The sequence below is a fragment of the Pelobates fuscus genome, chromosome 3, assembly GCF_036172605.1.
Source record: "Pelobates fuscus isolate aPelFus1 chromosome 3, aPelFus1.pri, whole genome shotgun sequence".
Classification (NCBI taxonomy): Eukaryota; Metazoa; Chordata; class Amphibia; order Anura; family Pelobatidae; genus Pelobates; species Pelobates fuscus.
This window is the reverse complement of record NC_086319.1, coordinates 244,958,470-244,984,379: the sequence shown is the minus strand read 5'-3', so window position 1 is coordinate 244,984,379 and position 25,910 is coordinate 244,958,470. Positions and strand designations below refer to the sequence as shown.

The window sequence follows — 25,910 nt, the reverse complement described above, 5'->3', positions numbered from 1 at the left end:
GACAGACACACTCACACATTCTTGCACACGTTATTGCACACTCTTACAAATTAATTTTATTGTTTTTGATTTCTTTTTTTTATGCCCATCCAGCCTCCCTACCTCTCCTTGGAGTTCAGCGTGGGGCAGTGCTGTAATCCTGCCTTACTGAATAAGTGCCACTTTGGGGGGTGTTAAGATGGCCAGATGGCCACTTCCTGGGCACCCTGTGAAAGGGCTACTATCAGTGCCCCCCACCTGTGGGTGTCCAATCACAGTGCACCCCGTGCACCCACCTAAGATCGGTGCTGCCCAAAAAGATCATTAGGGGTCTATTGAGAGGGGATGGTATAGCAGTTTAGCCATGCATTAGGGTGTGCCTGGAAACACCTCTTGCACACCTCTATGCTCTTCTTCAATCTATAGAGAATCATCAAACATCAAAGTTTAATTAATTAAAAAGCAAGTTGCAACATTTTGGCAAAATTGCCAAGCTGACCTAAGGAGACTTAAAGAACCTTTCCATATATGCTTTTTGCTTAAATTTTGCAATTAGAGTTTTTAATTCACTGCCACTTGAAATTTAATATATAAACCCTTGGTTTTTGCTGTGTAGAACAGTTTAGTTCAGAGACGGGAAGAGTTGCATGTACATTTCGTGTTAACTTTTCAGCATTTTTTATTTACAAATTGATGAAATCAAAACATTTCAAAGGGCTATTCACTAATTTCAAAATTCAAAGTGAATTTCAAATGTAAGCTCAGGATAGATGAAATGGAAAAAAAAAAAAAACATAATTCGGCTATGCTTCCACATCAGCTACTTTGACCTTAAATTTGAAATTAACTTTGAATTCTCACTTTACTGAATAACCCTTTAAGTTGAAAATAAAAACATACTAAACAAAGCATAACCACAATAAAAAGAAAGCACTTTTTAGTTAGAAAAAAACATTGTATTTTAAATGTTATTTTTGCTATGGAAGGATTGGAATACGTTTAGATTATCCAAAGCCTCAGAAGAGACACAGTGTGTACATTTGCAGGTAGCTGGAGTAACACAGCAATTAATACACAAAGAGCACATAATCCTATAACCCTTTGTGTTGCAAAGTCCATGTGATAATGCTTTCTGGAAGATCAGCAGTGCATGAGTCCTTGGTAAATTCATCCAGTCCTTCTCTGGTTAAATAAGTGAATTAACGAATGCTTCCAATTAATCCCACTCCTTATAGCACAGGGGTCCAGATGTTTGGAGCAGATTAGAGCAGCGTGTCTGCCACAGTATTTCAATGAGAAAAGGCAATATATATATATTTGACATATTTAAACTCTGTTGAACACCCTATCCTCTCTAATTATTGTTTTCCCAAAGAACTTCCTCCCCTGTTCCTTTCATGAGTAATTTCCATTGAACTCGCGTCCTGCAGCTATCTCGATGTTCACTGCAGAAGGAGGAGTTTCCTATGTTATTGTTTTTGGGGGGAAGGGTCCACCCAATTTTCCTATTGGAGAGAAGGAAAGATCTGTCTATGTCAGATTTCCCTTTTTTATCCTCCCAAGGAGCAGTGAGGCAGGACCAGTGATACATTCTGCTTGGAGATCAGATGTACATTCTATTCAGGCAGTCTGCATCAGCAGCCGGGGATCTTCATCACTCTAGCAACCTGGCCAAACATTATTGCACTTAGAGCACCTTCTGGATCACAGTGGACACAGAGAGATCCAAGGGACTAGGACTGGTGGAAGAAGAGATCAGGTGGCGGTGACTGAGCAACTGGAGGACAAAGTAAAAGAGAACTGTGCAGAGGGACCCCTGGATATTATAGGGTCCTGTTTAGGGAGCTTGTACGTTGGAGAAGCTTCAAAACAATTTAGAAGCTCATCAGCTGGCGACAAGCTTGCAAAGACAAGTGTTTGAAGAGCAGAGATGGCTAACGTGAAGCTCTTGCTGGGACTCCTGTGGGCAATAGGTAGGTGCATGGACATCCTCCTTTGAAATACTTTGTTAAAACTTCCCGCTCCACAGAGCCCATCTTCTCTCGTGTTGTGCTGATTAGTCACACAGCCATGCAGTGAGCTGATACCCAGTGCATGGTAAATAGGGGGAGCTTATTGTCATGCTTTCCCTGTTGTAGAAGGAGTGTTGGGTAGTGCTGCTAGTGCAGCATGTGGGATTCCTCTCACCCCCTTCCTATTGTCCCTGTGTCTGGTTGCCTTTAACCCCTTAAGGACACATGACATGTGTGACATGTCATGATTCCCTTTTATTCCAGAAGTTTGGTCCTTAAGGGGTTAAGATTAAAGTCTGACATGAAATGCAAAGAACTCGTTTTTGTTATCAGTCTGGCTGTATAGTTTGATAAAATTGTATATATAAAGTATCGTATCGTGGTCACTTTTGTAAGCAACACTTTGTTTAAACAGATTTACTTACCTTTAGTATGCAGCATCCTTTTTTTTAATGGATACTGCAGGGGGACATGCATACAGATTTGTAGTGTTATTTATAAAAAAAAATATATACAATTCAGAGATGAGTTTTTAAATAGGAGCAAGCATCAGAAACAGTGATATTCCACCCGCTGCACGTTTAAAGTTTATTCCCAAAGTTGATCTTTGTGCGCAGTTTCACCTGTCTTCTTGCGAGCAATAAGTTCAACATGTTTAATAGCAGTCCGGGGGTAAAAATCTAAAAGTGGTGCAATCACTATGGAAACCAGTGGAATGCTTGTGCTGATTGGTCAACATTTTTCTTGGCTTGCACTTTATAAATAAAATCAGATAACAATAGTCTAAACTGGTCTCTCTCTCTCTCTCTCTCTCTCTCTCTCTCTCTCTCTCTCTCCCCATCTCTCTCTCTATATATATATATATATATATATATATATATACATATACACACACACATAGCCCTGCCTTATGAATATATATATTCACAAGGCAGGGCTATTTAAATGAAGAAGCAAATCAGTTCTAGTATGGCACTCATCCACAGCGTTTTATGATTTTTGTCAAATAACATTGGTAATTATACAAACTGAATACATATTTAGTGACACTGCCTATGGGTTTGCAATCTAGATGTATGTAATCAAATGTATCATTGATTGTGCCAGTATAAGCAGTACATTATAACAATTAGTATACTATGCACAGTCAGTATGATGAAGATGGAATCTGGAAGCAAGTCTCTGCAGTCACTTTGCACTGAATGTGGAGAAAACTGTGAGGCACTGAGTGTACAGTAGTAATGTATAGAATAGAGACAAAATTAGGCTGATATGCAAGAAGTCCATTGATTACGAGGGATGGATACACTGAAAATATTGAATTAGTTCACAAAATTGTTTTCTAATTTGTTTACTTGAGGACAAGTGGAAATACTTTCAGAATGTTATGTTTTCAAATTGCACAAAAGCTAAAGTTTCAAAACTTCTCTTTAATTACTTCTTGCTATTTGGAGTTGGCATTGTAGATTTCTGATGTGTAAAAAAAAGTACAGGGGGATATTTCACTAAATTGTAAATGGTTAGGAATTCAAAGTACATTTCAAATTTAGTGCAGAAGATCAAGTGAAAATGGAGATGAATTGGATAATTCACTAAGAGGATTATTGGCCCCAGAACAGAATCAACTTTTTCTATTTCAGCTATTTTTGCCTAAATTTAGAAACTTACAGTGAATTAACTTTAAATTCCCAGTAATTCTCCCTGAATATCCGGTCAGTGTTTCTGATCTTTCACACTGTAGTAAATAACCTTTACAGGATTTAATATTCGTATTATATTTAATGTAACTGCATCGCACCCAATTAGTTCAGTTGCTGACATCAAATATGGAATTATTTGAACTAGAAACTGAGGTGAATTGACAAAAAAAAATTAAGAATTATATGCCAAAATATTTAAAAAAAATTGTCATTCTGGCTGTTTTTTTTTTCACAGAGATTTCTAACAGGTGTCAGTATTTTAGATTTTCAGTGAGAGAAAACATCTGTTTCACTTGACACATGCGTCAAAATCACAAAAAGACTATCTATATCCTTAGCCTAAACATGCACTGTTGGAGCATACGCATCAATTTTGAGAAGTGAGATATTTAAGAGGGTATATTTTTGTTAAGTTTGTATCACGACACCCTATTTTATGTGTTTCTGTGTGAATGTGACTAAACTAATTTATAAACTGTATGTGTGAGTCTATAAACCATTTGATAAGATCTTGTATTTTTCTACACCTTAGTTTTAAAAATGTAAAATGTGTCATTTTTATACAGTACTTTGAGATCCTTCTGACTTCTGAAAATAATTTTTTAGAAGTAGTTCCACATTTAGTTGTAGAATACAAAGAATAAGAAAATATTGTGCTGGTTTGAAAAATCAGTGTGAAGTAGAAATGGTGCAGATTTTTCTAATTCAAAATGTTATCCGAAAGAATTTTTTAGCCTAAACTGTGTGAATCAGTTCTCCTGTTACCGCAAATTCCTACCTAATGAATACAACTCAGCCTATTTGGAAACAATTTATCAATATGGAGGTTGTTTTATTGAGGGAAATTCACAAATCTAATGTACAGAGCTCTCTAGTATCCATCCAAGAAATCACTAATTGAATATCTGCCACTTTCTCCATGATCCGTACACTGTTAACACCGAAAACAACCAAAATATGAATCCTTTTTCTCATAATGTCCCAACTGGATTATTACAACTCCGTGTTAATGAGATTACCTTTCCATTGCCTATCCCCTTCAACCTTTCATAAACACCTCTGCTTTTGCCCCACTCATCGGTCATCTTCCGCTTTGCCCCTTTCGTCATGTTCCTTACAGGTTCTGTCACTTGCAGAATAAAATACAAAGTTCTGACCACTGATTGCTGAGCTGTGATACTGCAAATCTAAAAACTCTGCTCTTCTTTTCACAAACTTTATCACCTGCCCTCTTCATTCTATCTAGGACTTGCACCTCTCGTCTTCTCTTCCATTTCTGTTTCCAGGACATCTCCCCACATTCCATAAAATTAGGCAATCGTTGAAAACTCACCTATTCAGAGAAGCTTACTACATCCGTATCATCTGAGACCTATACAGAATTCTAATCCACAGAGTAAATCCCCTATCTGTTCCTACCTTGGTCATCACTTCCAGAAGTGTCCCCTGCAACCTGACTTTCCACTACTTCACAACACCCTTACTAGGGCTTAAAATTTAAAAATGTATAGTACTCTGCTACTAGTCAGGTCTTAAAAGCTACTCACCATTGCAAACCATAGTATACCCTTCAAGGGTGCTTTTCTACTTGCCAGGGCTAAATTTTCACTCGCCAATATAGATAGTGGAAATTTTGAATCCTGTTGTTCTTACCTTTTGCTTCTGTCATTCATTTCCCTTTGTAGATTTTGGGCTTGCAGCAGTAGGGCTATCAGTTTTTCTATTCCAGTATGTAGCCTTGTGAATGTTATGTTTTACAGTATCTAATGTTAATCGTCATTAACATTAGATACTGTAAAACATAACATACAACACTGAAACACTGGGTTATTGTGTTAATAACCCAGTGTTTCACAACATTTATTCCTATTTACATCTTTACACATTTGATTTAATCAAAGGCAACATTGAAATGCCTTTTCATTCATTACATTAAGGATGCCATGGTCCTTGAGAGCTATAATCCTCTAAGATATTTAGGTATTCTCTACTAAATAGGTAAACAGTTAAATAGACAGTCCAGACACTATTAGCATAAGTAAGACAGTAGTTATAGTGCTAGGACGTTGTCCCTTTTCAACACAATGAATGCTTCAAGTGGTTTCCCAACTGAAATTGCAACTTATAATGACTTCTCCAGTCTCAACATTTTTCAACCCAATAGAATCCCTTACAACAGCACAAATGCAAAACAGGTATTGTCTCAAGCATACCTGATGCAACTAATCAAGGCTTCAACACTTGAAATACCTGAACTGGTTAGGGGTTGTTGAGTGTCACATTTGACTGCATGTTAGAAGTTAAGAGAATATATCATCAGCCTTCACAAACAAGAAATAGTATACAAAAATATAGTAAAGGCCCTGAATGTTCCTAGAGACACAGTTGTAAGCATAATTTGCAAGTTCAAAGTTCAAAGAACAGTGGTTACACTACCTGGACCAGTCAGAAAAAGGAAGCTATCAATGGCTGCTACCAGATTTCTGAGAAGGCACCTTGTAAAAAATCCTCGAGTGACTGCAAATGATCTGCTTGGTGATAATAGGAACTGAAGTCTTAGTAAGCACAGTAAGGCGCGTACTAAAAGTAGGTGGTTTCCATGCCAGAACTCGTAATACGTATACAACTGCTGATCCAAAAGTACAGGAAAAGTGTACTCCAATATGCCCAAAATCATATAAATAAGCCACAGAAGTTTTGGAATTCTGTGCTGTGGAGCGATGAAACAAAACTGGAACTTTTTGACCCAATGGATCAGCGGTATGTCTGGAGGAAAAATAATGAATCAAATGCTGAAAAGAACACTCTGCATACAGTAAAGCATTGTGGTGATTTGATGATGTTCTGGGGCTGCTTTGCATCCTCTGGTATTGGAAACAAGATGGATTCATTGAAGTATCAGGAAATCCTAGGAGAAAACATTATGCTATCTGTGAGAAAGCTGAAGCTTGGGCGTCATTGGACCTTCCAACAAGACAATGGTTTCGTGCATCTCTCAAATTTCACCAAGGATTGGTTGCAGATAAAGTCCTGGAAAATTCTACAGTGGCCATCACAGTCACCTGACTTAAACCCCATAGAGAATCTCTGGTGAGATTTTTAAAGAAGACAGTTGTAACACGCAAACCCAAGAATAATACTGAACTGGAGGCCATTGCTCATGAGCAATGGGCTAAGATTCCTCAGAAACACTTCCAGAAGTTGGTATCTGGCTATGCATCTCATTTGCAGCTGGTCATAACAGCAAAAGAGTGCTCCACTAAGTACTAAATATGCTTGCCATGAAGGGGTTGACTACATTTGAGAGTGGAGAAGTCTTTATAAGTTGCATTTTCAGTTCAATTTGGTTAAACCACTTAAAGCATTTGTTGTGCTGAGCTATTTCAGTTGCTTTTGTTTGATTTGTTCATTGCAAACACGTGAGAGTCTGTAAATTTTGACACTAAATCTGATTTATAAATGTAGGATGAATAATTTTGACTTCAACTGTATATCCTAAAATGGTCCAAATCATAACTCCACTCAGCTAGTGCCAGGGATATGTGCGTCCTCATTTAACTGTACAGATATTTAACCAGTCTAGTTGATCAGGGCTCTTGCGTGAACAATGAAGGTGGGCAATGGACAGGGGAATGGTGCTGTGTGCATGCTCATTGACAGACTAGCTTTATATAAAGTAAAGGTGGATTTCTGTGGTCTGAGTATGCAATGACTGCTCATTCTATAGATATATTTGGATGGCCAAATAAAGAAGTTTCCTTTAAGGACCTTAGAGACTAAGGGTGCAGTTATAATGCTCAATATATTATGACGTTAAAGGAACACTTCAACCACCATAACCACTACAGCAGGCTGAAGATAGTCAAACAGTTTACTAACAGGTTAATTTCTTATCTGGGATCTGCCAACTGCCTCTCCTTGCCTCTCCTCTGTGTGGAGAGCCTTCTAGGAGCTTCCGGTAGCACTCTTGAACTAAGCACTGCAATTTATGACCATCTCATTTGCTGAGAGCATCAGCCAGTGGGAACTTCCAAGAGAACATCTGGCTGCAGAGAGACAAGGATTGATGCCCAATAGACTCGAGGTAAGGAGTCAAATCGTTAGCAAGCAATTGAATACTTACAGTGGGGGAGAGGGTGTACCAGGGCACTCATAGCATTAAATCCACTATAGAGAGTGCTTTAAAATGTGAGCTTGCGAGAGCATGCTCTTTACACTATACCAAAATAATAAACTGTAGTGTTTATGGTATTGGAATTTTTTTTTTAAATTATTTATCAATTGGCAATGCATGTCTCCCAACCATCCCAAATTTGTCAGGACAGTCTCAATTTTCTGGTCCTGTCCCACCTTAGTTCCCTCATGTCATGCTAGGAATGGTTTTCAGTAGACGTGCTTGTGCTATGATTAGCACATTAGGACTCGAGCACTGAAATTGTGCTCCATGCAGAGTCTGCCCTCAGTGGACCAGCCTGCATGATGGACAGGTAGCCTGGTGTGCATTCACATCAGGCTGACCTGCCATTAACTCTGATGACTCTCCCGCCCCCTTTCTGGATGGGTTTTTACCCTTTGGAGGTGGATACTCCCTCCCACCCATCATCCTGAAGAATTACATTGCTATTGCTTTCATTTAAAATCTATTGTGAAGTTGAATCTTTTCTTAAATTGGCAATGTCACTGTTTGGTGACTTTTCCAAATTTGCATAGTCCTCCGATGGTGACATGGCTGGTGGTGATCCGGTGGTGTTCGCCACCATCTTGATTCAGCAGGGTCTTCTTCGGCACCAACGTCACTGCTGTACTGTCGCACATGTGTAAGAATACAGCATTGAGGTCTATGGGGGCGCAGGATCCTCCATAGAAGCAGATAATTCCCTGCAGCCATAACTGATGAAGGCTGCAAGGATTGACTCTGTGCTCCACCTGAGTCAAAGAAAGTCAGGTGGAGGAGAAATACAGAGTACCTAATTTCAGTGAACTTCCAACACAGTCAAAAGTAGTTGTAATGGAACTCCCTGTACCCCTGGCTGGGTACCTCTGTCAAGGACCGTTTCCTAGCTGGAAACCTCAGCACTTCTGCCTGCAGTCGCCGTGGCTTGACTGGGGTCCGTGAGCCGTTCCCTCCTGGAACCGAATGTGGAACTCGCTCTAGCAACCCCCAGGCACTGGACGACACTCAGTCCTGTGAGCTCTAGTCCGTACAAGGACTTTTCCCATTGAATCCTCCACACTGGAACAGTGATCAGTTATTAGCCCTTTCTCCTCCCAGTAACCAGACGACACATAGTCCTGGGAGTACAAGCTGGAATCTTTTAATCTAGCCAGATGGCTTGCTTTTATACGATAATCCCTTTCCTGGACCTGAGAGGGGATTCGTTACCAGTCCCAAACTCCTCCCCTGTGCCTAGGAGATAATTGAGTCAGGAACTGAACTAACTCAATTATCTCCAGACACAAAAAAACACAATTCACAGACATCCCAAAAATCCCTTTAAAATACACAAAATAAAACAAAAAGTTGCATCCCCTGATAGCGCCGATCTGGGTGACCAACATATCGAAAAATCACCCAGATCGGTTCCGGGTTCGCAAATTTCCTGGAAGTCCTAATTTGACCAACCATACATGAGGTTCCTGCCCAAAATAGTTCCATAAGATCAGGGCTAGCAGTCGGTCTAGTTCGGTAGTTTGAAACCGAACAAACTACCGAACATAGTCAATATTCTTACCCTGGAGCTTGTTTCCCTTGTTCGTGGGAACGTTTCCACCTAACAGTGTCCTCCTAAGTGTTGTAGAACCGAACGCAGGTGATGCTGGAAGTCCAGCTGTGTTCAGGAGTTTCTGTGTCCGTTTTCAGTTCCATGAACTCGACAACCAAACACCGCTGCCTGTGTTCGTGCGAACAAGATTGCCACCACCTCTTGTTCGTCCATAGGAAATGCAGCCACCCAGACAAACACTTAGAACACTGCGGTGGAAATTGCTACAAAGTAGCAATTAGGCTTAACAAGCTACCGGGTGGTCTCCGGTTCGTGCGGCTGTTCGGTTCCCAAACCATATAGTCCAAATACACGAACAAAGACTTTTACAGTGCAAATTACAGGGCCTATAGTCTAAGGGCAGAAGGCAGGCAAGCAGGCTCCTCCAGGAGCTCGTGGCAAACTAACGTGGGAAGGGGAGTTTGTCACAGTAGTATTTCATAAATATTCTATCTTTATGAAATACTCATTTTTGTCGGGTAGGGGGCTGACCGTGTCACTTTAAATAGTTTATTGAATTAATAATGAAATTGTAAAAGGAAATTTGTAGATTATACAGTCAACTGTGGTGAATTGAAAACTGAACTTTAAAAATTCAAATTGTCAATTGGCTATCAATTGGGGTCTAGAAAGTGAGAATGTGGGTTGCTGCTTGAAACCTTTGTTCCAAAAATTGAAATAGTGGGAGTGTGTTGGGATGACTGCACAGTTCTGCAGAAGTAAGGCTGCAGACAGGAATTTTTGCTGTCCCAACACAGACTGGGACGGCTTATTAGGATGGTATCTGAGACTGACCAGGCTGCCAGATTGATATCGCTGGAGGTATTTTCCACTGTCAATGAGTGAGATTAGACAGTGATATTTATTATATTTATAACACACTCTGTTATATAGGATTGAGCAAATCTTTACTGTGAGTAAATATGTGAGTAAATATAATACCTTTTCGCATATGATTAAAACCGAGACAAAGATTAGCATATCCACAGACGCAAATTTTTCCATTCAAGCACACATATCTGGAGCTTATTTTAAGCTCCACAAAAAGGTTATAAGTGCATTTCCTTTGTTTTACTTGTAATCACCATCAGAAATACTACACCATATTCCGTTTTAGTTGTCCTCTTGTTTTACATATTGCTTCATCTTTATTTAAGTTGAGGACACTTGTGAAGGCGCTGCTTCCCTGCATTCCCTTTCTATTTGTTTATATTTGCCCACCTGGCCAAAGGTTGCCAGCCTTTCCTTGCCAATCAGTGTCTATAACTGACTTGAAAAATGTGTCAACCACAGCTAATTATGGATAAATGTTGCAATAAAGTTTTCAATGCACCAATCTAATCTAATTTAATGAAGCTAAATGTCAATCAAATAAAATCCAACTATCAACAGAAATGTTAAAGGGACACAATAGTCACCTGAACAACTTTAGCTCAATGAAGCAGTTTCGGTGTATAGAACATGCCCCTGCAGCCTCACTGCTCAATCCTCTGCCATTTAGGAGTTAAATCCCTTTGTTTATAAACCCTAGTCACACCTCCCTGCATTAGACTTGCACAGCCTTCCATAAACACTTCCTGTAAAGAGAGCCCTATTTAGGCTTTCTTTATTGCAAGTTCTGTTTAATTAAGATTTTCTTATCCCCTGCTAATGTTAATAGCTTTCTAGACCCTGCAAGAGCCTCCTGTATGTGATTAAAGTTCAATTTAGAGCTTGAGATACAATTATTTAAGGTAAATTACATCTGTTTGAAAGTGAAACCAGTTTGTTTTTTTCATGCAGGCTCTGTCAATCATAGCCAGGGGAGGTGTGGCTAGGGCTGCATGAACAGAAACAAAGTGATTTAACTCCTAAATGACAGTGAATTGAGCAGTGAAATTGCAGGGGAATGATCTATACACTAAAACTGCTTTATTTAGCTAAAGTAATTTAGGTGACAATAGTGTTCCTTTAAAGAAACCTAAAAAGAAAAGTTACATTATGTTACATTGTCCCATCACTTTAATCAGCTGTCATACTCAGCTAATCAATGCCATCCAAATTTGGATAAAATTGTTATCTAGTGACATCTGGGTCCATGGTATCTGGGGGACTCTGCTTGTATCAAAACTGCTGTACAATGGTTTAATACTGGGCTAGAGGATGGTGCCAGCAGCCTAATAGCGCCATAATAGTGGTCCACCACACCCCTTTGTACGCTACCGCCTACCCACCAACATTGGGAGACATTCTTGTCACCAGTGAAGCTCAAAATGACCAAGTCTTCCCAAAAAAGGGTCTGGCTCCTTACTGACAGGACCTGGCAGGGAGAGTTGCTGAAGAACTCTCTGCAGGATCCAACTACTCGCTGCACAGTGCATTTGCGTGTTCTGATGCTAGACACCGGGGAACTAAAGCGGGAGGGAGGATGGGACAGGACCCTAAAAACTAAACTGCCCTGCTGTGACTGTTGGGAGGCATGAAACTGGGCTAGACTAGGTGGGTTTGCAGTGCAAAATAAAATGTAGCATTTGTGTGCAAGGTACTGGAAGGAAAGGAATTACCAGACATATTCCCTTTTGAGTCAAATGATTTGAAGAAAAATTAATACATTTTCCCTTTAAAACTAAATGTCGTTCATAATAGCAATTACTTCATCTAATTTAGATTTCAGTGAAGTGCACCTGGCGTGTTATATAACTGCATACAGGGTTCATACAGTGGCAGACATGTAGCCTATGGCTCTCAGTCCTAAGATACCTCACAACACTTAAAAAAAAAAAAAAAAAAACACTGAAGAGAAATAGGAGGTTTTTTTTAAGTTATCTTTTTCACCTTTATAAGTGCACGCTATGCTGGCTCAACACATTATTGGACTAGTATAAAAAAACTTTTGTGCAGGGCTGCTTTTAGTTCCCAGTCCGACCCTCTTTTTCTCCTTTTTTCTTGTACCCACCTGCCTCAACATTCGACTACTTTGTCTTATAATATCAGGGCTTAATTTTAATCATAACAAACTTAAAGAATAAATTGCAAATTAAATGATATTTCATAGTTACCATTAAATTAGATATATTTAAAGATAGAGCATAATGTTTACAGTGATAAAATAAACATACAAGAGTATTAAGTGTTTATTTAGTGATCATCATTTAGGGGTTAATTTGGCAAGAACAACATGTGATTTACATCAGAACTCTGGATGTTGAAAGATAACTTACTAACTAATGAATTGCTAGTATTATTTTGATTCTATGCCACTCATAGAGATCTATTCAAACTATACCTTTATAAACCCTGTGCTTTTATCAATAAATTGATGAATTGTCACATTAGACTAGAAACTCTGTCAGTTTGATTATTCTTCCCAACCGGTTGAATAAACAAGGGTCTATCCATAAATTGTTCCATTCTCCAGGTTAAGAGATGGTTGGCTAACCATAAGAGGAGTCAGGGCAGGAAAGAACCCTAACAGGGTGCTAGGCAGCTGATTTGTAAAATCTGTGTGAGATCAATTAAGGGCAAGAAAAGTGGTAAAATTAAATAAATCCTTGCTGCCAGGCTCCCAGAAGACACCCCTTGATATACTGTTGCTCAGGGGCTCTGTGAGTTTTCAACCCACTTCTGCCTTATTGTACCATAACTACTACATTAATCTGTAGTGGAGATGGTGTGCGGTGTGTACCTTTAATTGCCCTATAATTGTGTTATACAGCAGAGTCTGTAATTTAAGGAGGGATGGACTTTCCTGCACTTTGCTAGGTAAGGTCAGGCTAAACATTCTCTTCCTGTCTGCAGTACATTCCCAGTTGAACAGGATGTATGTGCTCAACACAATGTTACTTAGTAACACACTATGTACTACAACAACAAAAAAAGGATACACAGCAGATAACTCATTTCGTGTTTGGATAGTGTCACTATAGCTAGTGTAGTTATCAAGCTGAGGGAGACATTTATGGGTTTTATATATTAAATTTAAAATGTGTAACATGCATGATTCAGTGAATAAATGTGGCAATTATGTGGCAATGGTGGCCTCTACCCATTACTAAATAATTGTTTTAATTACTGTCTTGTCATGTCCCAGCCAAATTCATCCACATTTCTACGAGAATCATAATTTTGGTGGCAAATAGGATTTTCATATTTTCAATTCATCTAAAGCTCTATATGAATGATTAAACATGGCCTAATAAGATAAATAGCATATATTATTGGTGAATATGTATGCACACATTCTGTACATTATGCTGGCTATTGGAATGTGTGAGTGGCTGCATGCCTAAATCACTTGCGCAGTGTCCCCAAAGCATGATGTATGATGTTGTTTGCTTGGTCAGCTACCAGAGTGTCGTTGTCATTATAGCCACTGTGGCAGCTGTTAATACATTCTGACCTATACATATGCCAGCCTTTTAGCTAAGCCAATACAGAGCAAAATATTAGCACTACAAGAAAGGACAAACCTGCATGAGACATGGATTGTAAGGTGCCAAATACATTAAGGAAATAGGTACGAATAGTCTAGTCCAGTGTTTCCCAATTGGTGTTCCGAGAACAAAATTGGGGTTCTGCAGTGATTTGCCAATCGACTGGCCCATTAACTTAGGGCCACCCGATCGGTATCACTGAAATTATTATGTATTATTGGATGCTGGGAGGAGCTGACAGTGTGTCACTTCCTCCCAGACTTGGAGCGCGCCGAGCAGGACAGAGAGAAGGCAGTAGCCAGCAGCACCCAGGGCCAGTGCCTCCGTTAGGTGAACTAGGCATTCGCCTAGGGCGCCGGCCTGCTGGGGGCCCCCACAGGCATATTTCCTGGTGGGCTCCCCCTGTCTGGGTCCACAGTGCTGGGAGAGCGGCTCTTGAGCTGCCCCCTCCCCAGTGCCGAGCTGCACCTCCAGGCGCCCAAATGTGGGGGTGCCCAGAGGATCCCTGTCACAAGGGGACCAGGAGGTGGCCATCTGGCCACTTCAGGTCACCCCCGAAGCTCTGCTAGGTAAGGCAGAGCAGGCATCTGCTTACCTCGATGGCAGGTGCCTGCTCTGCCAAGAAATACCGGTCAGCGGAGGAGAGGGGGACAGGAGTCAGGCTGCTCTATTGTGAGAGGCGAGGGAGGCTGTTCTTGCAGCTTCCCACTCCTCCTTCGCATGCCCTGTGTGATACCGGGAGCCGGAATATGGCATCATTCCGGCCCCGGCATACTAAACAGCGCGCTGGAGGAGTGAGGAGCTGCCCCACGCTGGACCCCAGGAAGGTAGGGAGGCTGGATGTCTGAGTATGTGTGTCAGTGAGTGTGTGTGTCCATCTGTGTCTGTCTGTCAGTGAGTGTTTGAATGTCAGTGAGTGTGTGTGTCACTGTGTGTGTGTTTGTCAGTGAGTGAGTGAGTGTATGTATGCCAGTGAGTATGTCAGTGAGTGTATGTATGCCAGTGAGTGTCTGTGTGTGTCTGTCTGTCAGTGAGTGTATGTCTGTGTGTGTGTCTGTCAGTGAGTGTGTTCGTGTCTGTCAGTGAGCGTGTCTGTCTGTCAGTAAGTGAGTGACATGAGGGGGCGGCAAAAATTATCTATGCCTAGGGCGGCAGAAATCCTTGCACCAGCCCTGGCAGCACCCCAGTTCCCCAGCATCCCACTCCAAGACCCAGCAGCAGCAATCCAATACCCAGCTCCAGCACTTCCACACCCAGCACTCCAACACCCAGCAGCAGCACACAGCACACAGCAGCAGCACTCCAGCACTCAGCTCCAACACCCAGCAGCTGCACTCCAACACCCAGCATCCAACACTCCAAAACCCAGCAGCATCACCCAGCACTCCAGCACCCAGCAGCAGCACTCCAACACCCAGCATCCAGCACTCCAATACCCACGAGCAGCACTCCAGCAGCAGCACTCCAGCATCCAGCACTCAAACACCCAGCATGCAGCACTCCAACACCCAACACTCCAACACCGAACAGCAGCACCCAGCACTCCAGTTCCAGCACCCAGCAGCAGCACTCCAGCACTTATCTCCAACACCCAGTATCAAGCACTCCAGCACCCAACAGCAACACTCCAACACCCAGAATCCAGCACTCCAACACCCAGCACTCCAACACCCAGCAGCAGCACTCCAGCACCCAGCATTCCAACACCCATAATTTCAGCACTCCAACACCCAGCACATCAGCACCCAGCACTCCAACACCCAGTACTTTAGCATCCAGCACTCCAACACCCAGCATCCAGCACTTCGGCATCCAGCAGCAGCACCCAGCACTCCAGCAGCAGCAGCACTCTAACACCCAGCAGCAGCACACAGCTCCAACACCCAACAGCAGCACTCCAACACACAGCATCCATCACTCCAACACCCAGCACTCCAATGCCCAGCATCCAGCACCCAGCAGCAGCACTCCAGCACTTAGCTCCAGAACCCAGTATCCAGCACTCCAACACCCAGCACTCCAGCGCCCAGCATCCAGCACTCCAACACCCAGTACTCCAACATCCAGCACTCCAACACCCAGCTTGCAGCACTTCAACATCCAACATTCAGCACAACAACATCCAGCAACAGCACTCAGCAGCAGCACTCCAGCATCCAGCACCTCAATACCCAGCATCCAGCACTCCAACACCCTGCAGCAGCACTCCAGCAACCAGCATCCAACACCCCAACACCCAGCACTCCAACCCAGCAGCACTCCAGCAAACCAACAACACTCCAAGCAAGTCACCCTCCTGCAGATAAAAGGTAACTTAATGGAGGGTGACTGCAAATATAAATATTATGACCGGTGTGTGTGTGTATCTGTGTGTCAGTGTGTTAACCTGAGTGTGTGTATGTGCCGGTGTGTGTAACTAGGTGTCAATGTGTGTATCTGTCAGTGTGTGCATCTGTGTCAGTGTATCTGTCAGTGTTTCCATATGCCAGTGTGTGTATCTCTGTGTCAATGTGTAAGTGCCAGTGTGTATCTCTGTGTCAATGTGTGTATCTGATTGTCAATGTGTGTATCTACGTGTATGTGCCAGTGTGGATCTGTGCCAGTCTGTCAGTGTGCATGTATGTACCAGTGTGTGTATCTGTGTGCCAGTGTGTATCTGGCAGTGTGTAACTGTCAGTGTGTGTACCTGTGTGTCAGTGTGCATGTTCCAGTGTGTATCTGAGTGTCAATGTGTGTATGTGTGTATGTGCCAGTGTGTATTTGAGTGTGTATGTGTGTCAGTGTGTGTAGCTGTTTGTGTATGTCAGTGTATCTAAATATGTGTGTATCTTTGTGCCACTGTATGTATCTGTGTGTCAGTGTATTTGTCAGTGTGGATATCTGCCAGTGTGTGTGTATGTGCAAATGTGTCTCAGTGGGTGTGGATATGTCAGCCTATTTCTATGTGCGTTTCTCTTTTTAATGTGCATGTATATCTATGTAAGTGTGTATGTGCAGACATCCCAGCAATCAAACACCAACACAACATGCAAACATAAACATGAGATACAAAGACACCCCTGAACTCCAAATCTAAAATTAGATACTAACACTAAAACACACCCTTCACTCAAACACCAATACTACACACAAATATACATCCGCATTAAAATCCAACACTACATCCAAACACACCACTGCATGTAATTGTTAGCATAACATACAAACTCACCCCTGTATTAAAATGCTAAACTGATGTACAAACACCAACTCTACACACAGAAGCACAAGGCTGCTCCTAAGTACTTCAATCTGTTTACTGTCCGTAGAAATTTGCCAAATATATAAAACATTACGCTCTGTTAACTAAAAGGTTTATGCTACGGCACAAATGTTTTTGGGGGGTGCCACGATGTTGATACACTATGTCAAAGGGTTCCACAGGAAAAGTTAATTAGGATCCCCTGGTCTAGTCACGTAGTTAAATATTGTTTTCGTTTCTGTGAAATAAACAACCTGTAGAGCATTTTAAGATCAAATCCACACAGGAAAAAAAAAAAAAAACAAGCAAACAATGAACATATTTCTCCATAAAACATGGGTTCATCTACAGTAGTGAATGGACAAAATGCTGTGAAAATTGCCAAAATCTGACAGGAATACCAATGCTTATAATAACTAAAGCCATCTTGAAATTCGCTCAAATCAACTGAATCTGCACCAGTCAGCTGGATGCATTAGGTGTCTGGATTAAAACCAGAGCTTTTTACATCCAACCCATATATAACATATCCTGAATGTTCATCAAGCACCAATTTTAAACTAAATGGGAACCAAATGCATCCAACTTGATGCATATTTGCAAATTAGAAGAAAGCAAGAGAAACAACAATTTTAAGTAGTATTTGCCCACTGACAGTACCAGCAAGCAAATAGTTTGGATTCTTAAATTCCAAGCCCTGATTTTAAACATCCAGACTTAAGCTATCTTTTGTTCCGGCTGAAATTCATGCTCGTTTGGAGCCTGCTCTGCAAAGTAAAAAAAATGGTGGTGTGAACATTGTCTAAAATTTTGCAGTCTAAATGGCCATTTGGTGTAAATAAATAGATTGGCGAATAGACCCCTTAGACCGGAAACCTATCGTATGCAGGATGCAAAAGGAGGAGAAAAAAAAAGTATAATTTATTATTATTATTTTTAAATGTGTATAAACCCTGGGAAATGCACTGGTAGACAGAGTTCATGTGTTCTCCATACGTGTCTAACAAAATAACAATCATCCGATTGAGAAGGCTGTAGAATGCAAGCCCCGTTAATCACATGAAAAACAAAGAACAATGTTTTACTCAGTCACAGAGCAGGTGACAAATCTTTACTATTCAAAGAAAATACGTGGAAAATCTGGAGCATACATAATATAAACAAAATAAGAACTACGTGGAAAATCTGAGCAAAGTACCGCACTGGAAACTTTTTTTTATGATTATAGACAACAGGTTATACAGACATTTGCCACCTGCAGATTTTAATCCACGGATAGCAACAGGGTTTCCACGATTAACACAATAAATAGTTGGGGGGTTTATTACTGTACATGGTAAATGATCTTTTTCAATGGTATACAAATGGTGACATTTTGCATTATATAGCAAAAACAAAAAAGTAAAGACAATAGTTATTGTTGTGTTAAATACCTGTTTAGTAACTATTTGTAGAAAATAAATTGCCTGCATGTCAGGGAATTAACTTGCAGCTATATTTACTTAAGCCTGGGGTATAGGTGAATGTCTGGATAGCTAAAAGCGAAAAGCTGAAAACAGCTGTGTGTGCATGATCAGCTATTCACTATTGTCAGAGTAACTCTTTTGGCCTTAACCCAAAAAGGACCAATGACATTTGAGGACTGTTGGAATATGTAGAGTGGTTAATAAAGACTTGGTTGAGGAGCTGAACACAGGGAAATTGAGATATCAGTTTTCTACCCAGTTTAGAGTAGTCCTCCATTTGTATTGAATTGGATTGGGTCAACAAAAAGTTTAGATGTCGAATATTGTAAAAGTGCATTGATTTATGACAAATGTTACTGTCTGGTGTAGGTGCAGAATAACAGTAATAAGCAATCCTAGGAGTATTTGCAGGGGTGTTGCTAATGGGGACTAAATGGAGTCCTGAAAAGCCCCATGTATAATTTCTTTATAAAATTGTTATGTTATTACTACTTTTTTTAGTACAAGTTTTTCTCAGCAGAACTCAGCAGAAGCTTTTTACAATAATACATTCTCCACATTCTACATAAGAGCTCATCTCTACTATAAGGGACTCTCACAAACTAACTTTGTTTTGGATCATCCCCAAAATGCTTTGAACTTTTTGGAAAGTGAAGCTGGAAAATGTGGTTCATTTTATCTGTGAATAATGGTGGGAATGAAATCGCACAACATGCTTTCGCTATCATGAAAAAGCTTAGTGCTCTGTCCAGCAAAGATACGGTATGTCCAGTCTGACAAATTGGATGTTTCTGGAAAAAAATGTTTTGTTTTTTTTTCCTTTTTCTGGATTTTATGAGATAAAAGAGATCAGTAACATTGTATAACCAGCTACCATAAATAATACAAGTATTTGTTTTCATTATAAAATCTGGAAGAAAAAAAAACCTTTTACTGTTGCCTTCATGTAATATTGGAAAAATGTGGTGGAGGCAGGTGGGGTACACAATAAAAAGAGTGGGTACCACTCTTGATGTATGGATGTGATTTCTCTTGTAGTACTTTAAGAAAGGAAAATGATCACCCAATAAGACTAAATATACTAAAAGCAGTAATAATATCAATACAGCTTTTTGGTTATGTGACTGTATTAAGACAGAGATCCCCTACTTCAGGGACCAGTCTGTACTATGTTTAAAGTTAGCCTGCTTGGGCCTAAAACTTTACATTCACATTGAATTCCCAGCTATTCATAATTTAGCAAGTAACCCTGTACTACATTGTACTGTTATCTTGTGCAAGTCTATTGAGGGTTCAGCAGTTTTAAAAAAAAAAAAAAAAACATTCTCATAACACCACTGCCACCAGCATGTGCCATTGACTTATGGATACAACTAGTTTACACAAAAATCTAGCCCTACCATACGCAAACCATACAAGAAATCACATTTTGCCTGCTTAGACATTTTTTAATGATCTGACCCTGACAATTTTCTAAATATTAACACTTTATGCTTAGCAAGATACTATCGAATGACCAAACCATTCTAAAACCAATAAATGCAAACACATAGCTCACCAGAATGTTAATATATATGTCATCTACCTCTACTGTTTGAGTAGATATTTCAGTTATGTACTTCAGGTATGTACTTCACAAGTAACGCCAAGCCTCCATAGCAAGCCCGTAACCAACCAACAAAATGGTTGTCCATGAGTGGTTTACTGACTTTGCTCCTCTTCCTGAGTTGTGTTTCAAAGCTGTTGTATACAGCAGACACATACGCAACCCATGTATAAAGTGGAATTATGGCAAAAATGTGTCTCTTTGTTAAGCTCATCTGCATACGCCTACCCAGAATCCCTTGCAATAGTCAGAGGGAAAAACAAGACTCATGGCTTGACTGGTGCAATGTATTATATATATATATATATATATATATATATATATATATAAACAGAAAATATATCGGCACTCCTAGGTTTTCCAAGACAATATTCTTTATTCCAGATCAGTACATCAACGTTTCAGCTCCAGCCTGGCTGTCCTGATGAAAGCTCCACAATGGAGCTGAAACGTTGATGTACTGATTTGGAATAAAGAATATTGTCTTGGAAAACCTAGGAGTGCGGTTTTCTGTTTATATCTTTGAGCAACCAGAGCACCAGGTACTATCACAATTTTGTTAGAGTGCAAGAGCTTTTTTGATTTATGATATATATATATATATATATATATATATATGACTTAAAGAAAATTGTCCAAAGAAGAAGATGACTTTTTTCATGTGGATATGAGTTGTCACCCTATGTGGATGCACATCAATATAAAACAATTCTAAAGCACCAATTTTGGATGTTGAATAATGAACTGTGCAGCTTCAAAGGACAATATACAGAATGCTGTGTAATGATTCATGAAAGCCAAATTCTGTCCGTGCAGCTTAATCCACCCAAGGAAATGACTTACATAGTTGAGGTTCGCTGACTCAGAACGTGCAGCATTGGATTTTCTGGATGTAATGTCCCATAATACTAATTGTTTCTTCTTTATACCTGTATAATAATGTTACTTGCCAATAGTATTTAACTAAACAAATGTATAGGGTCCACATTAAGGTTGGCAAAAATGACAAATGAACATGGGTTCTAAGAACAGATAGATTTTTTTTTTCGTAGGGACACTTGGGAGGTTTGGTAAATTGTCAAAGCAAACTGGTTATTTCTTTATATTGTTTTTTTTTTTCTGGGGTACTCTGTTTTTTAACATCTTTGCTGTTTATCTATATGTTTCCGATCTGCAAATATTTAGCTTCACCAGCATTTGGTTCCCATTCCTCTAATAAATAAACTTATCTTTGTCAATCAAACATTCCGTATGCACATCTAGCACAATATCTCCATGAATCTCATCTACAGTTTAACGAACATGTTACATTTGAATGTTTGCATGTTTGAGTGGTTACTACTCTCTATCCTGCATTCTAGACTTAGGCTTACCATTATCTGGATCAGAACTAGATTCTCTCAAACAGAGGAGAGGTGTGTTATTAAATACTGAAGCTAGTGATGTAGCTATAAGCATATATATCTAAGTCAGTGTGTTAGCAACAGCATTGGGTATAGTTGTGACATATGGTCCTGAAATTGCCTGACCTAGAAAAAACATATGAATTCTTTTAAAACACTCACCTCCTGAATATTTGCTTTGTTGGTGGCAGTATTTGCTGTGTTTTCAAAGACGTATATAAATATACAGTTAAATATATATTACATAAACTCAACCTAATGACCTCAACTACTGTATAAGTAAATATCGCCTATCGCATAACATACAAAAAACAAGTAAGACTTATTCATTAAAACCAAAAATAATTACTTGGGGTGTAAAAATAAAAATAAAATTAACATAACAGATTTAAATGGAGGATGAAATCAATGAGAAAATAGGTTTGTTCACTAATAAGTTGACAATAGAACTGTAAACTGGGCTTGTTCATAATATATACTAAATTCTACATCAAAAGAGGACTGGATCTTGGCTTGGATTCACTTTTATACAAGGTAATTTTAAAGTTTGTGGAGACTCGCAAATCTTCCATTAGTATCAAACTCCAACAATCTGACTCCAAGTCTCTTACCTCGTGGTACACACTACCTGCAGCTTAGATTTAAAAAGGGGAACCAAAGCTATCTACTTGAGGTGTAGTCACCAGGGAGCTACCCTGCATTATATCTGGTGGTTATACACCACTCTACTTAGCCTTACTCAGAATCTGAAACGATGATATGAAATATATGTCTATTTAATACTTTTGGACACTCTACGTGGAGTCTCTGTGTCGGACTCTCCACTGGGAGCTTTGACAATAGGCCATTGCTATCACATAAAAGGGGGACTTAATGACCCAGTGTCTCTGCCATTACCCAGTGTTTCTAAATTGCATGCATGTGTAGTTGACATACAAGCTTTTCCCATTCCACGTATGTTTTTGAGAAGAGTTTAAAAAGGCAAAAGTGCTCTCCTGTCCATTTCCTTCCCCTTTTTTTCTCTTTTATTATCCCTCCTTGCGATATCGTCTTTGCATGCAATGTTTTTTTTTCCACAGCTCTTCCTCTTCGCTGTCTTCTAGATCCATATTTCCTTTTCCTTGAAAAAACATTTGTGTTACTTACAAACTTTGTTTTATAGTTTGCACTATGCCATTTTAAAACGGCAAACTCAAATCATTTTTTCTGATATACACATAAAGCCTCATTATAGTAATAATTTTGCAAACAATAATTCAGGACACTTTTTGTATATATATATATTTCAACTTACTCAATAAAAATATCAGCTTTAAAGAAATATTGTTATAATATCAATAATAAAAGTGTTGTTGTATTTTTAATTATTTTGCCAGTGTATAGCCCACAACAGTAAAGATTTCCACAGCCTCCAGTTCATCTTGCCATAAACTAGCTATACAGTATTTCGATAAAGCAAATGTTAGATTAGTGAATTATGTTTGTGACACATCAGAAGTTATACGCAATCGTCAAGATGCACTGGTTAAAATTTGTTCACTATGTGTTCCTATCATGTGCTGCAATTGTTACAGTAAAGTAGGCTGGGTTTACATCTACATCCGGCCTTTATGTAATTGTTTCTTTATTTAGAGAACTGCCAATTGTTCCTGAAGATTTTGGACATTGTAGAATCCTACAGAATAATTTAGCTATTCCTGTGCCCTTGTTCACCTCTTGCCCCTTTCCTTTTGAAAGAGTTATTTTTACAACATATTCAGGAAATGAATCAAATAGGTTCCCTCCCTTTGGCAAACTCCCTTGAATTGTATGAAGAGCCATGAAAAAAGATCAATTACGGGTACCTTTTGAACTTGGATGGTATATTTAAAGCATATATATCATTTGTAAGAGACAAGTATACAGTCATGGAAAAATGCACTCTTTTTTTAATTTTATGTTTTTTCATATCAGGACACAGCAATCACTGTTCCTTACCAGGTCTTTAAATTAGGTAAATACAAGCTAAGACGAACAACAGCAACACATGACATATTACACTGTGTGATGATTTATTTAACAAAAATAATGCCAAAATGGAGAAGCCATGTACTAAGTACACCTTATGACTCAATAGCTGGTCGAACCACCTTTAGCAGCAATTACCTGAAGTAATCGTTTTCTGTATGACTTTATAAATCTCTTGCATTGTAATTTTGTCACACTTTTCTTTACAACGGTGCTTCAGTTCATTGAGGTTTTCAGCTCTCTTAAGGTCTTGCCACAGTATTTCAATGTGGTTGAGGTCTGGACTTTGACTTGGTGATTACAGCAGCCATTCTGTCGTAGATTTGCTGGTGTGCCAGAGATCATTGTCCTGTTGCATGACTCAGTCTCGGGAAGGCTTTAGCTGTCAGACAGAGAGGCTTACATTTGCCTCTAGAATACTTTGGTATACAGAGGAGTTCATGGTCGACACAATGGCTGCAAGGTTACTTGGACATGTGGCTGCAAAACAAGCCCAAATCATCACCCCTCCATCACCATGCTTGACAATTGGTATTTCGCCAAACATGGCATTGTGCATTATAGCCAAACATCTCCACTTTGGTCTTCTCTGTCCAAAGGACATTGTTCCAGAAGTCTTGTGGTTTGTTAAGATGTAACTCTGCAAACATAAGCTGTGCTGCCATGTACTTTTTAGAGAGAAGGCATTTTAAAGTAAACACTGATTTTTAGAGAAAAGGAAGTGTTTTCATTACTGCCTAGTAACACCTCCCCGCAAAGATGCACTGATTTAATGCATCACTATGAGGAGATGCTGACTGTTGCAGGACGTATTTTTGCATGCGCAATAAACCCCCTAATGCGTTCCTGTAGAAAAGCATTGGATTGGCTGAGATCATCAGTTTGATGATCTCAGCCACGGATGCAGAGCAAGGTGGGCCAGAATTGGCGAGACCGGTGACTAAAGTCACCCTTTTACGACAGGGGGTCCAGAATACCGGTTTGTGTTCCTGACAGTATAGAGTTTCTTTAATGTGTGTAGAAACTGCTCCACGATATTTAGATTTGCGACTAAACACAAATCTCAGTGTGTATTCAACGCATATTTCCTAATAATATAATTCTTAAAACATATAAGCAACTACATCTGGTAGTACCCCTTCATCTAAACACACCACCAGAAATTCTCCTTTAGGTGTAAATCTCACAGGAATCATTCTCTAATACAAAGGGAAGATTGAATTATAGATAGACTTAATATGGATGACCGTAGTTTTGGGTGGCAATACACATTTAATCCTACCTTAAAGGGGCTTTCTCACCAACACACCCACTACAGCTAGATCTAATTATTAGGTTGCCTACAATCCCGTGACTCTGTCTCCCAGTTTAATATCAAACTTCTGAATTACAGTTTGATAAAAACTGGGTCTCTTTCCGGCATCTGCATTGATAATGCTACATTAATACATTCAATGTCAATATCATTAAATCTGGACAACCTTGATTTACTGAGAATGCTAGGGGCAGGTGAACTTGGAAGAGTCTCAGTCTATATCAAACCTTTCTTAAAGGATATTTCCATGCACTATGACAACTATAACACACTGGTAGCCCCCCTTTCCCTCAAAATATGTTGTCAAACTGTTTTAGAACATTTTAACGGCTTACTTGGCATGTGTTCTCCACTTCTCTGCAACTTCCAGGTGGGCTTGAAGCTATTAACTCTCCTGAACTAAGCCCTATAGGGCAAGCTCAGCCTCCAGGAATGTTTAAAGCTGTTAGCTGTCTTAAATTAAGCCCATTTGCTGATTGCTCTTTCAATGAGATAATCATTGTATCAGGCTTACCTTGGCGGAGCTGATTAAACCTCCTTCCAGGAGCTTCTGGCTCCACATGAGGACATGACTGACCAGTCCACTGCCTGACCATCCTCAATTGGTTTCAGTACTTACCTCGGAGGGTTCAAGGGCACTCCAGGCACCATAACCACTATAACATTCTGAATACCATACGTCATATATAAATCACTGATTCCTCAGATAAATATTATTGTCAGAAATGAGTTATCCAAATCAGTAGTTACACAAAGGTTATACATGTTTGTGTAGTGGCTACAGATGTAATCTAACAATAGGATTTGTCAGTGATGCAGAGGGAGAAAGTAGGCTCTTTGTAACAATGTACTTATTTAGTCCTCTCTGGGCCTGCTGGCTTTAGGATATTCTGTAGTCACAGGAAATTTTGACAAGTTTCTACAAATTCCAATTATATTAGTTTTACAAGTTTTTCATTTTAATAAAATACATTATATTTCTTCAAAGGTCTCCTGTGATTCCTTTC

General features: G+C 39.7%; 1 protein-coding gene across 1 annotated transcript in view; it reads left to right on the top strand.

Moving 5' to 3' along the window:
• Positions 1–1,542: 1,542 nt before the first annotated feature.
• The window catches only part of PODXL (podocalyxin like), an 82,375-nt gene continuing 58,007 nt past the window's right edge, over positions 1,543–25,910 (top strand). Inside the window, exon 1 of the mRNA XM_063448297.1 lies at positions 1,543–1,952. Within this exon, the coding sequence (XP_063304367.1) occupies positions 1,910–1,952 (43 nt within the window). The 5' untranslated portion in view covers positions 1,543–1,909. The remainder of the gene's footprint in view (positions 1,953–25,910) is intronic.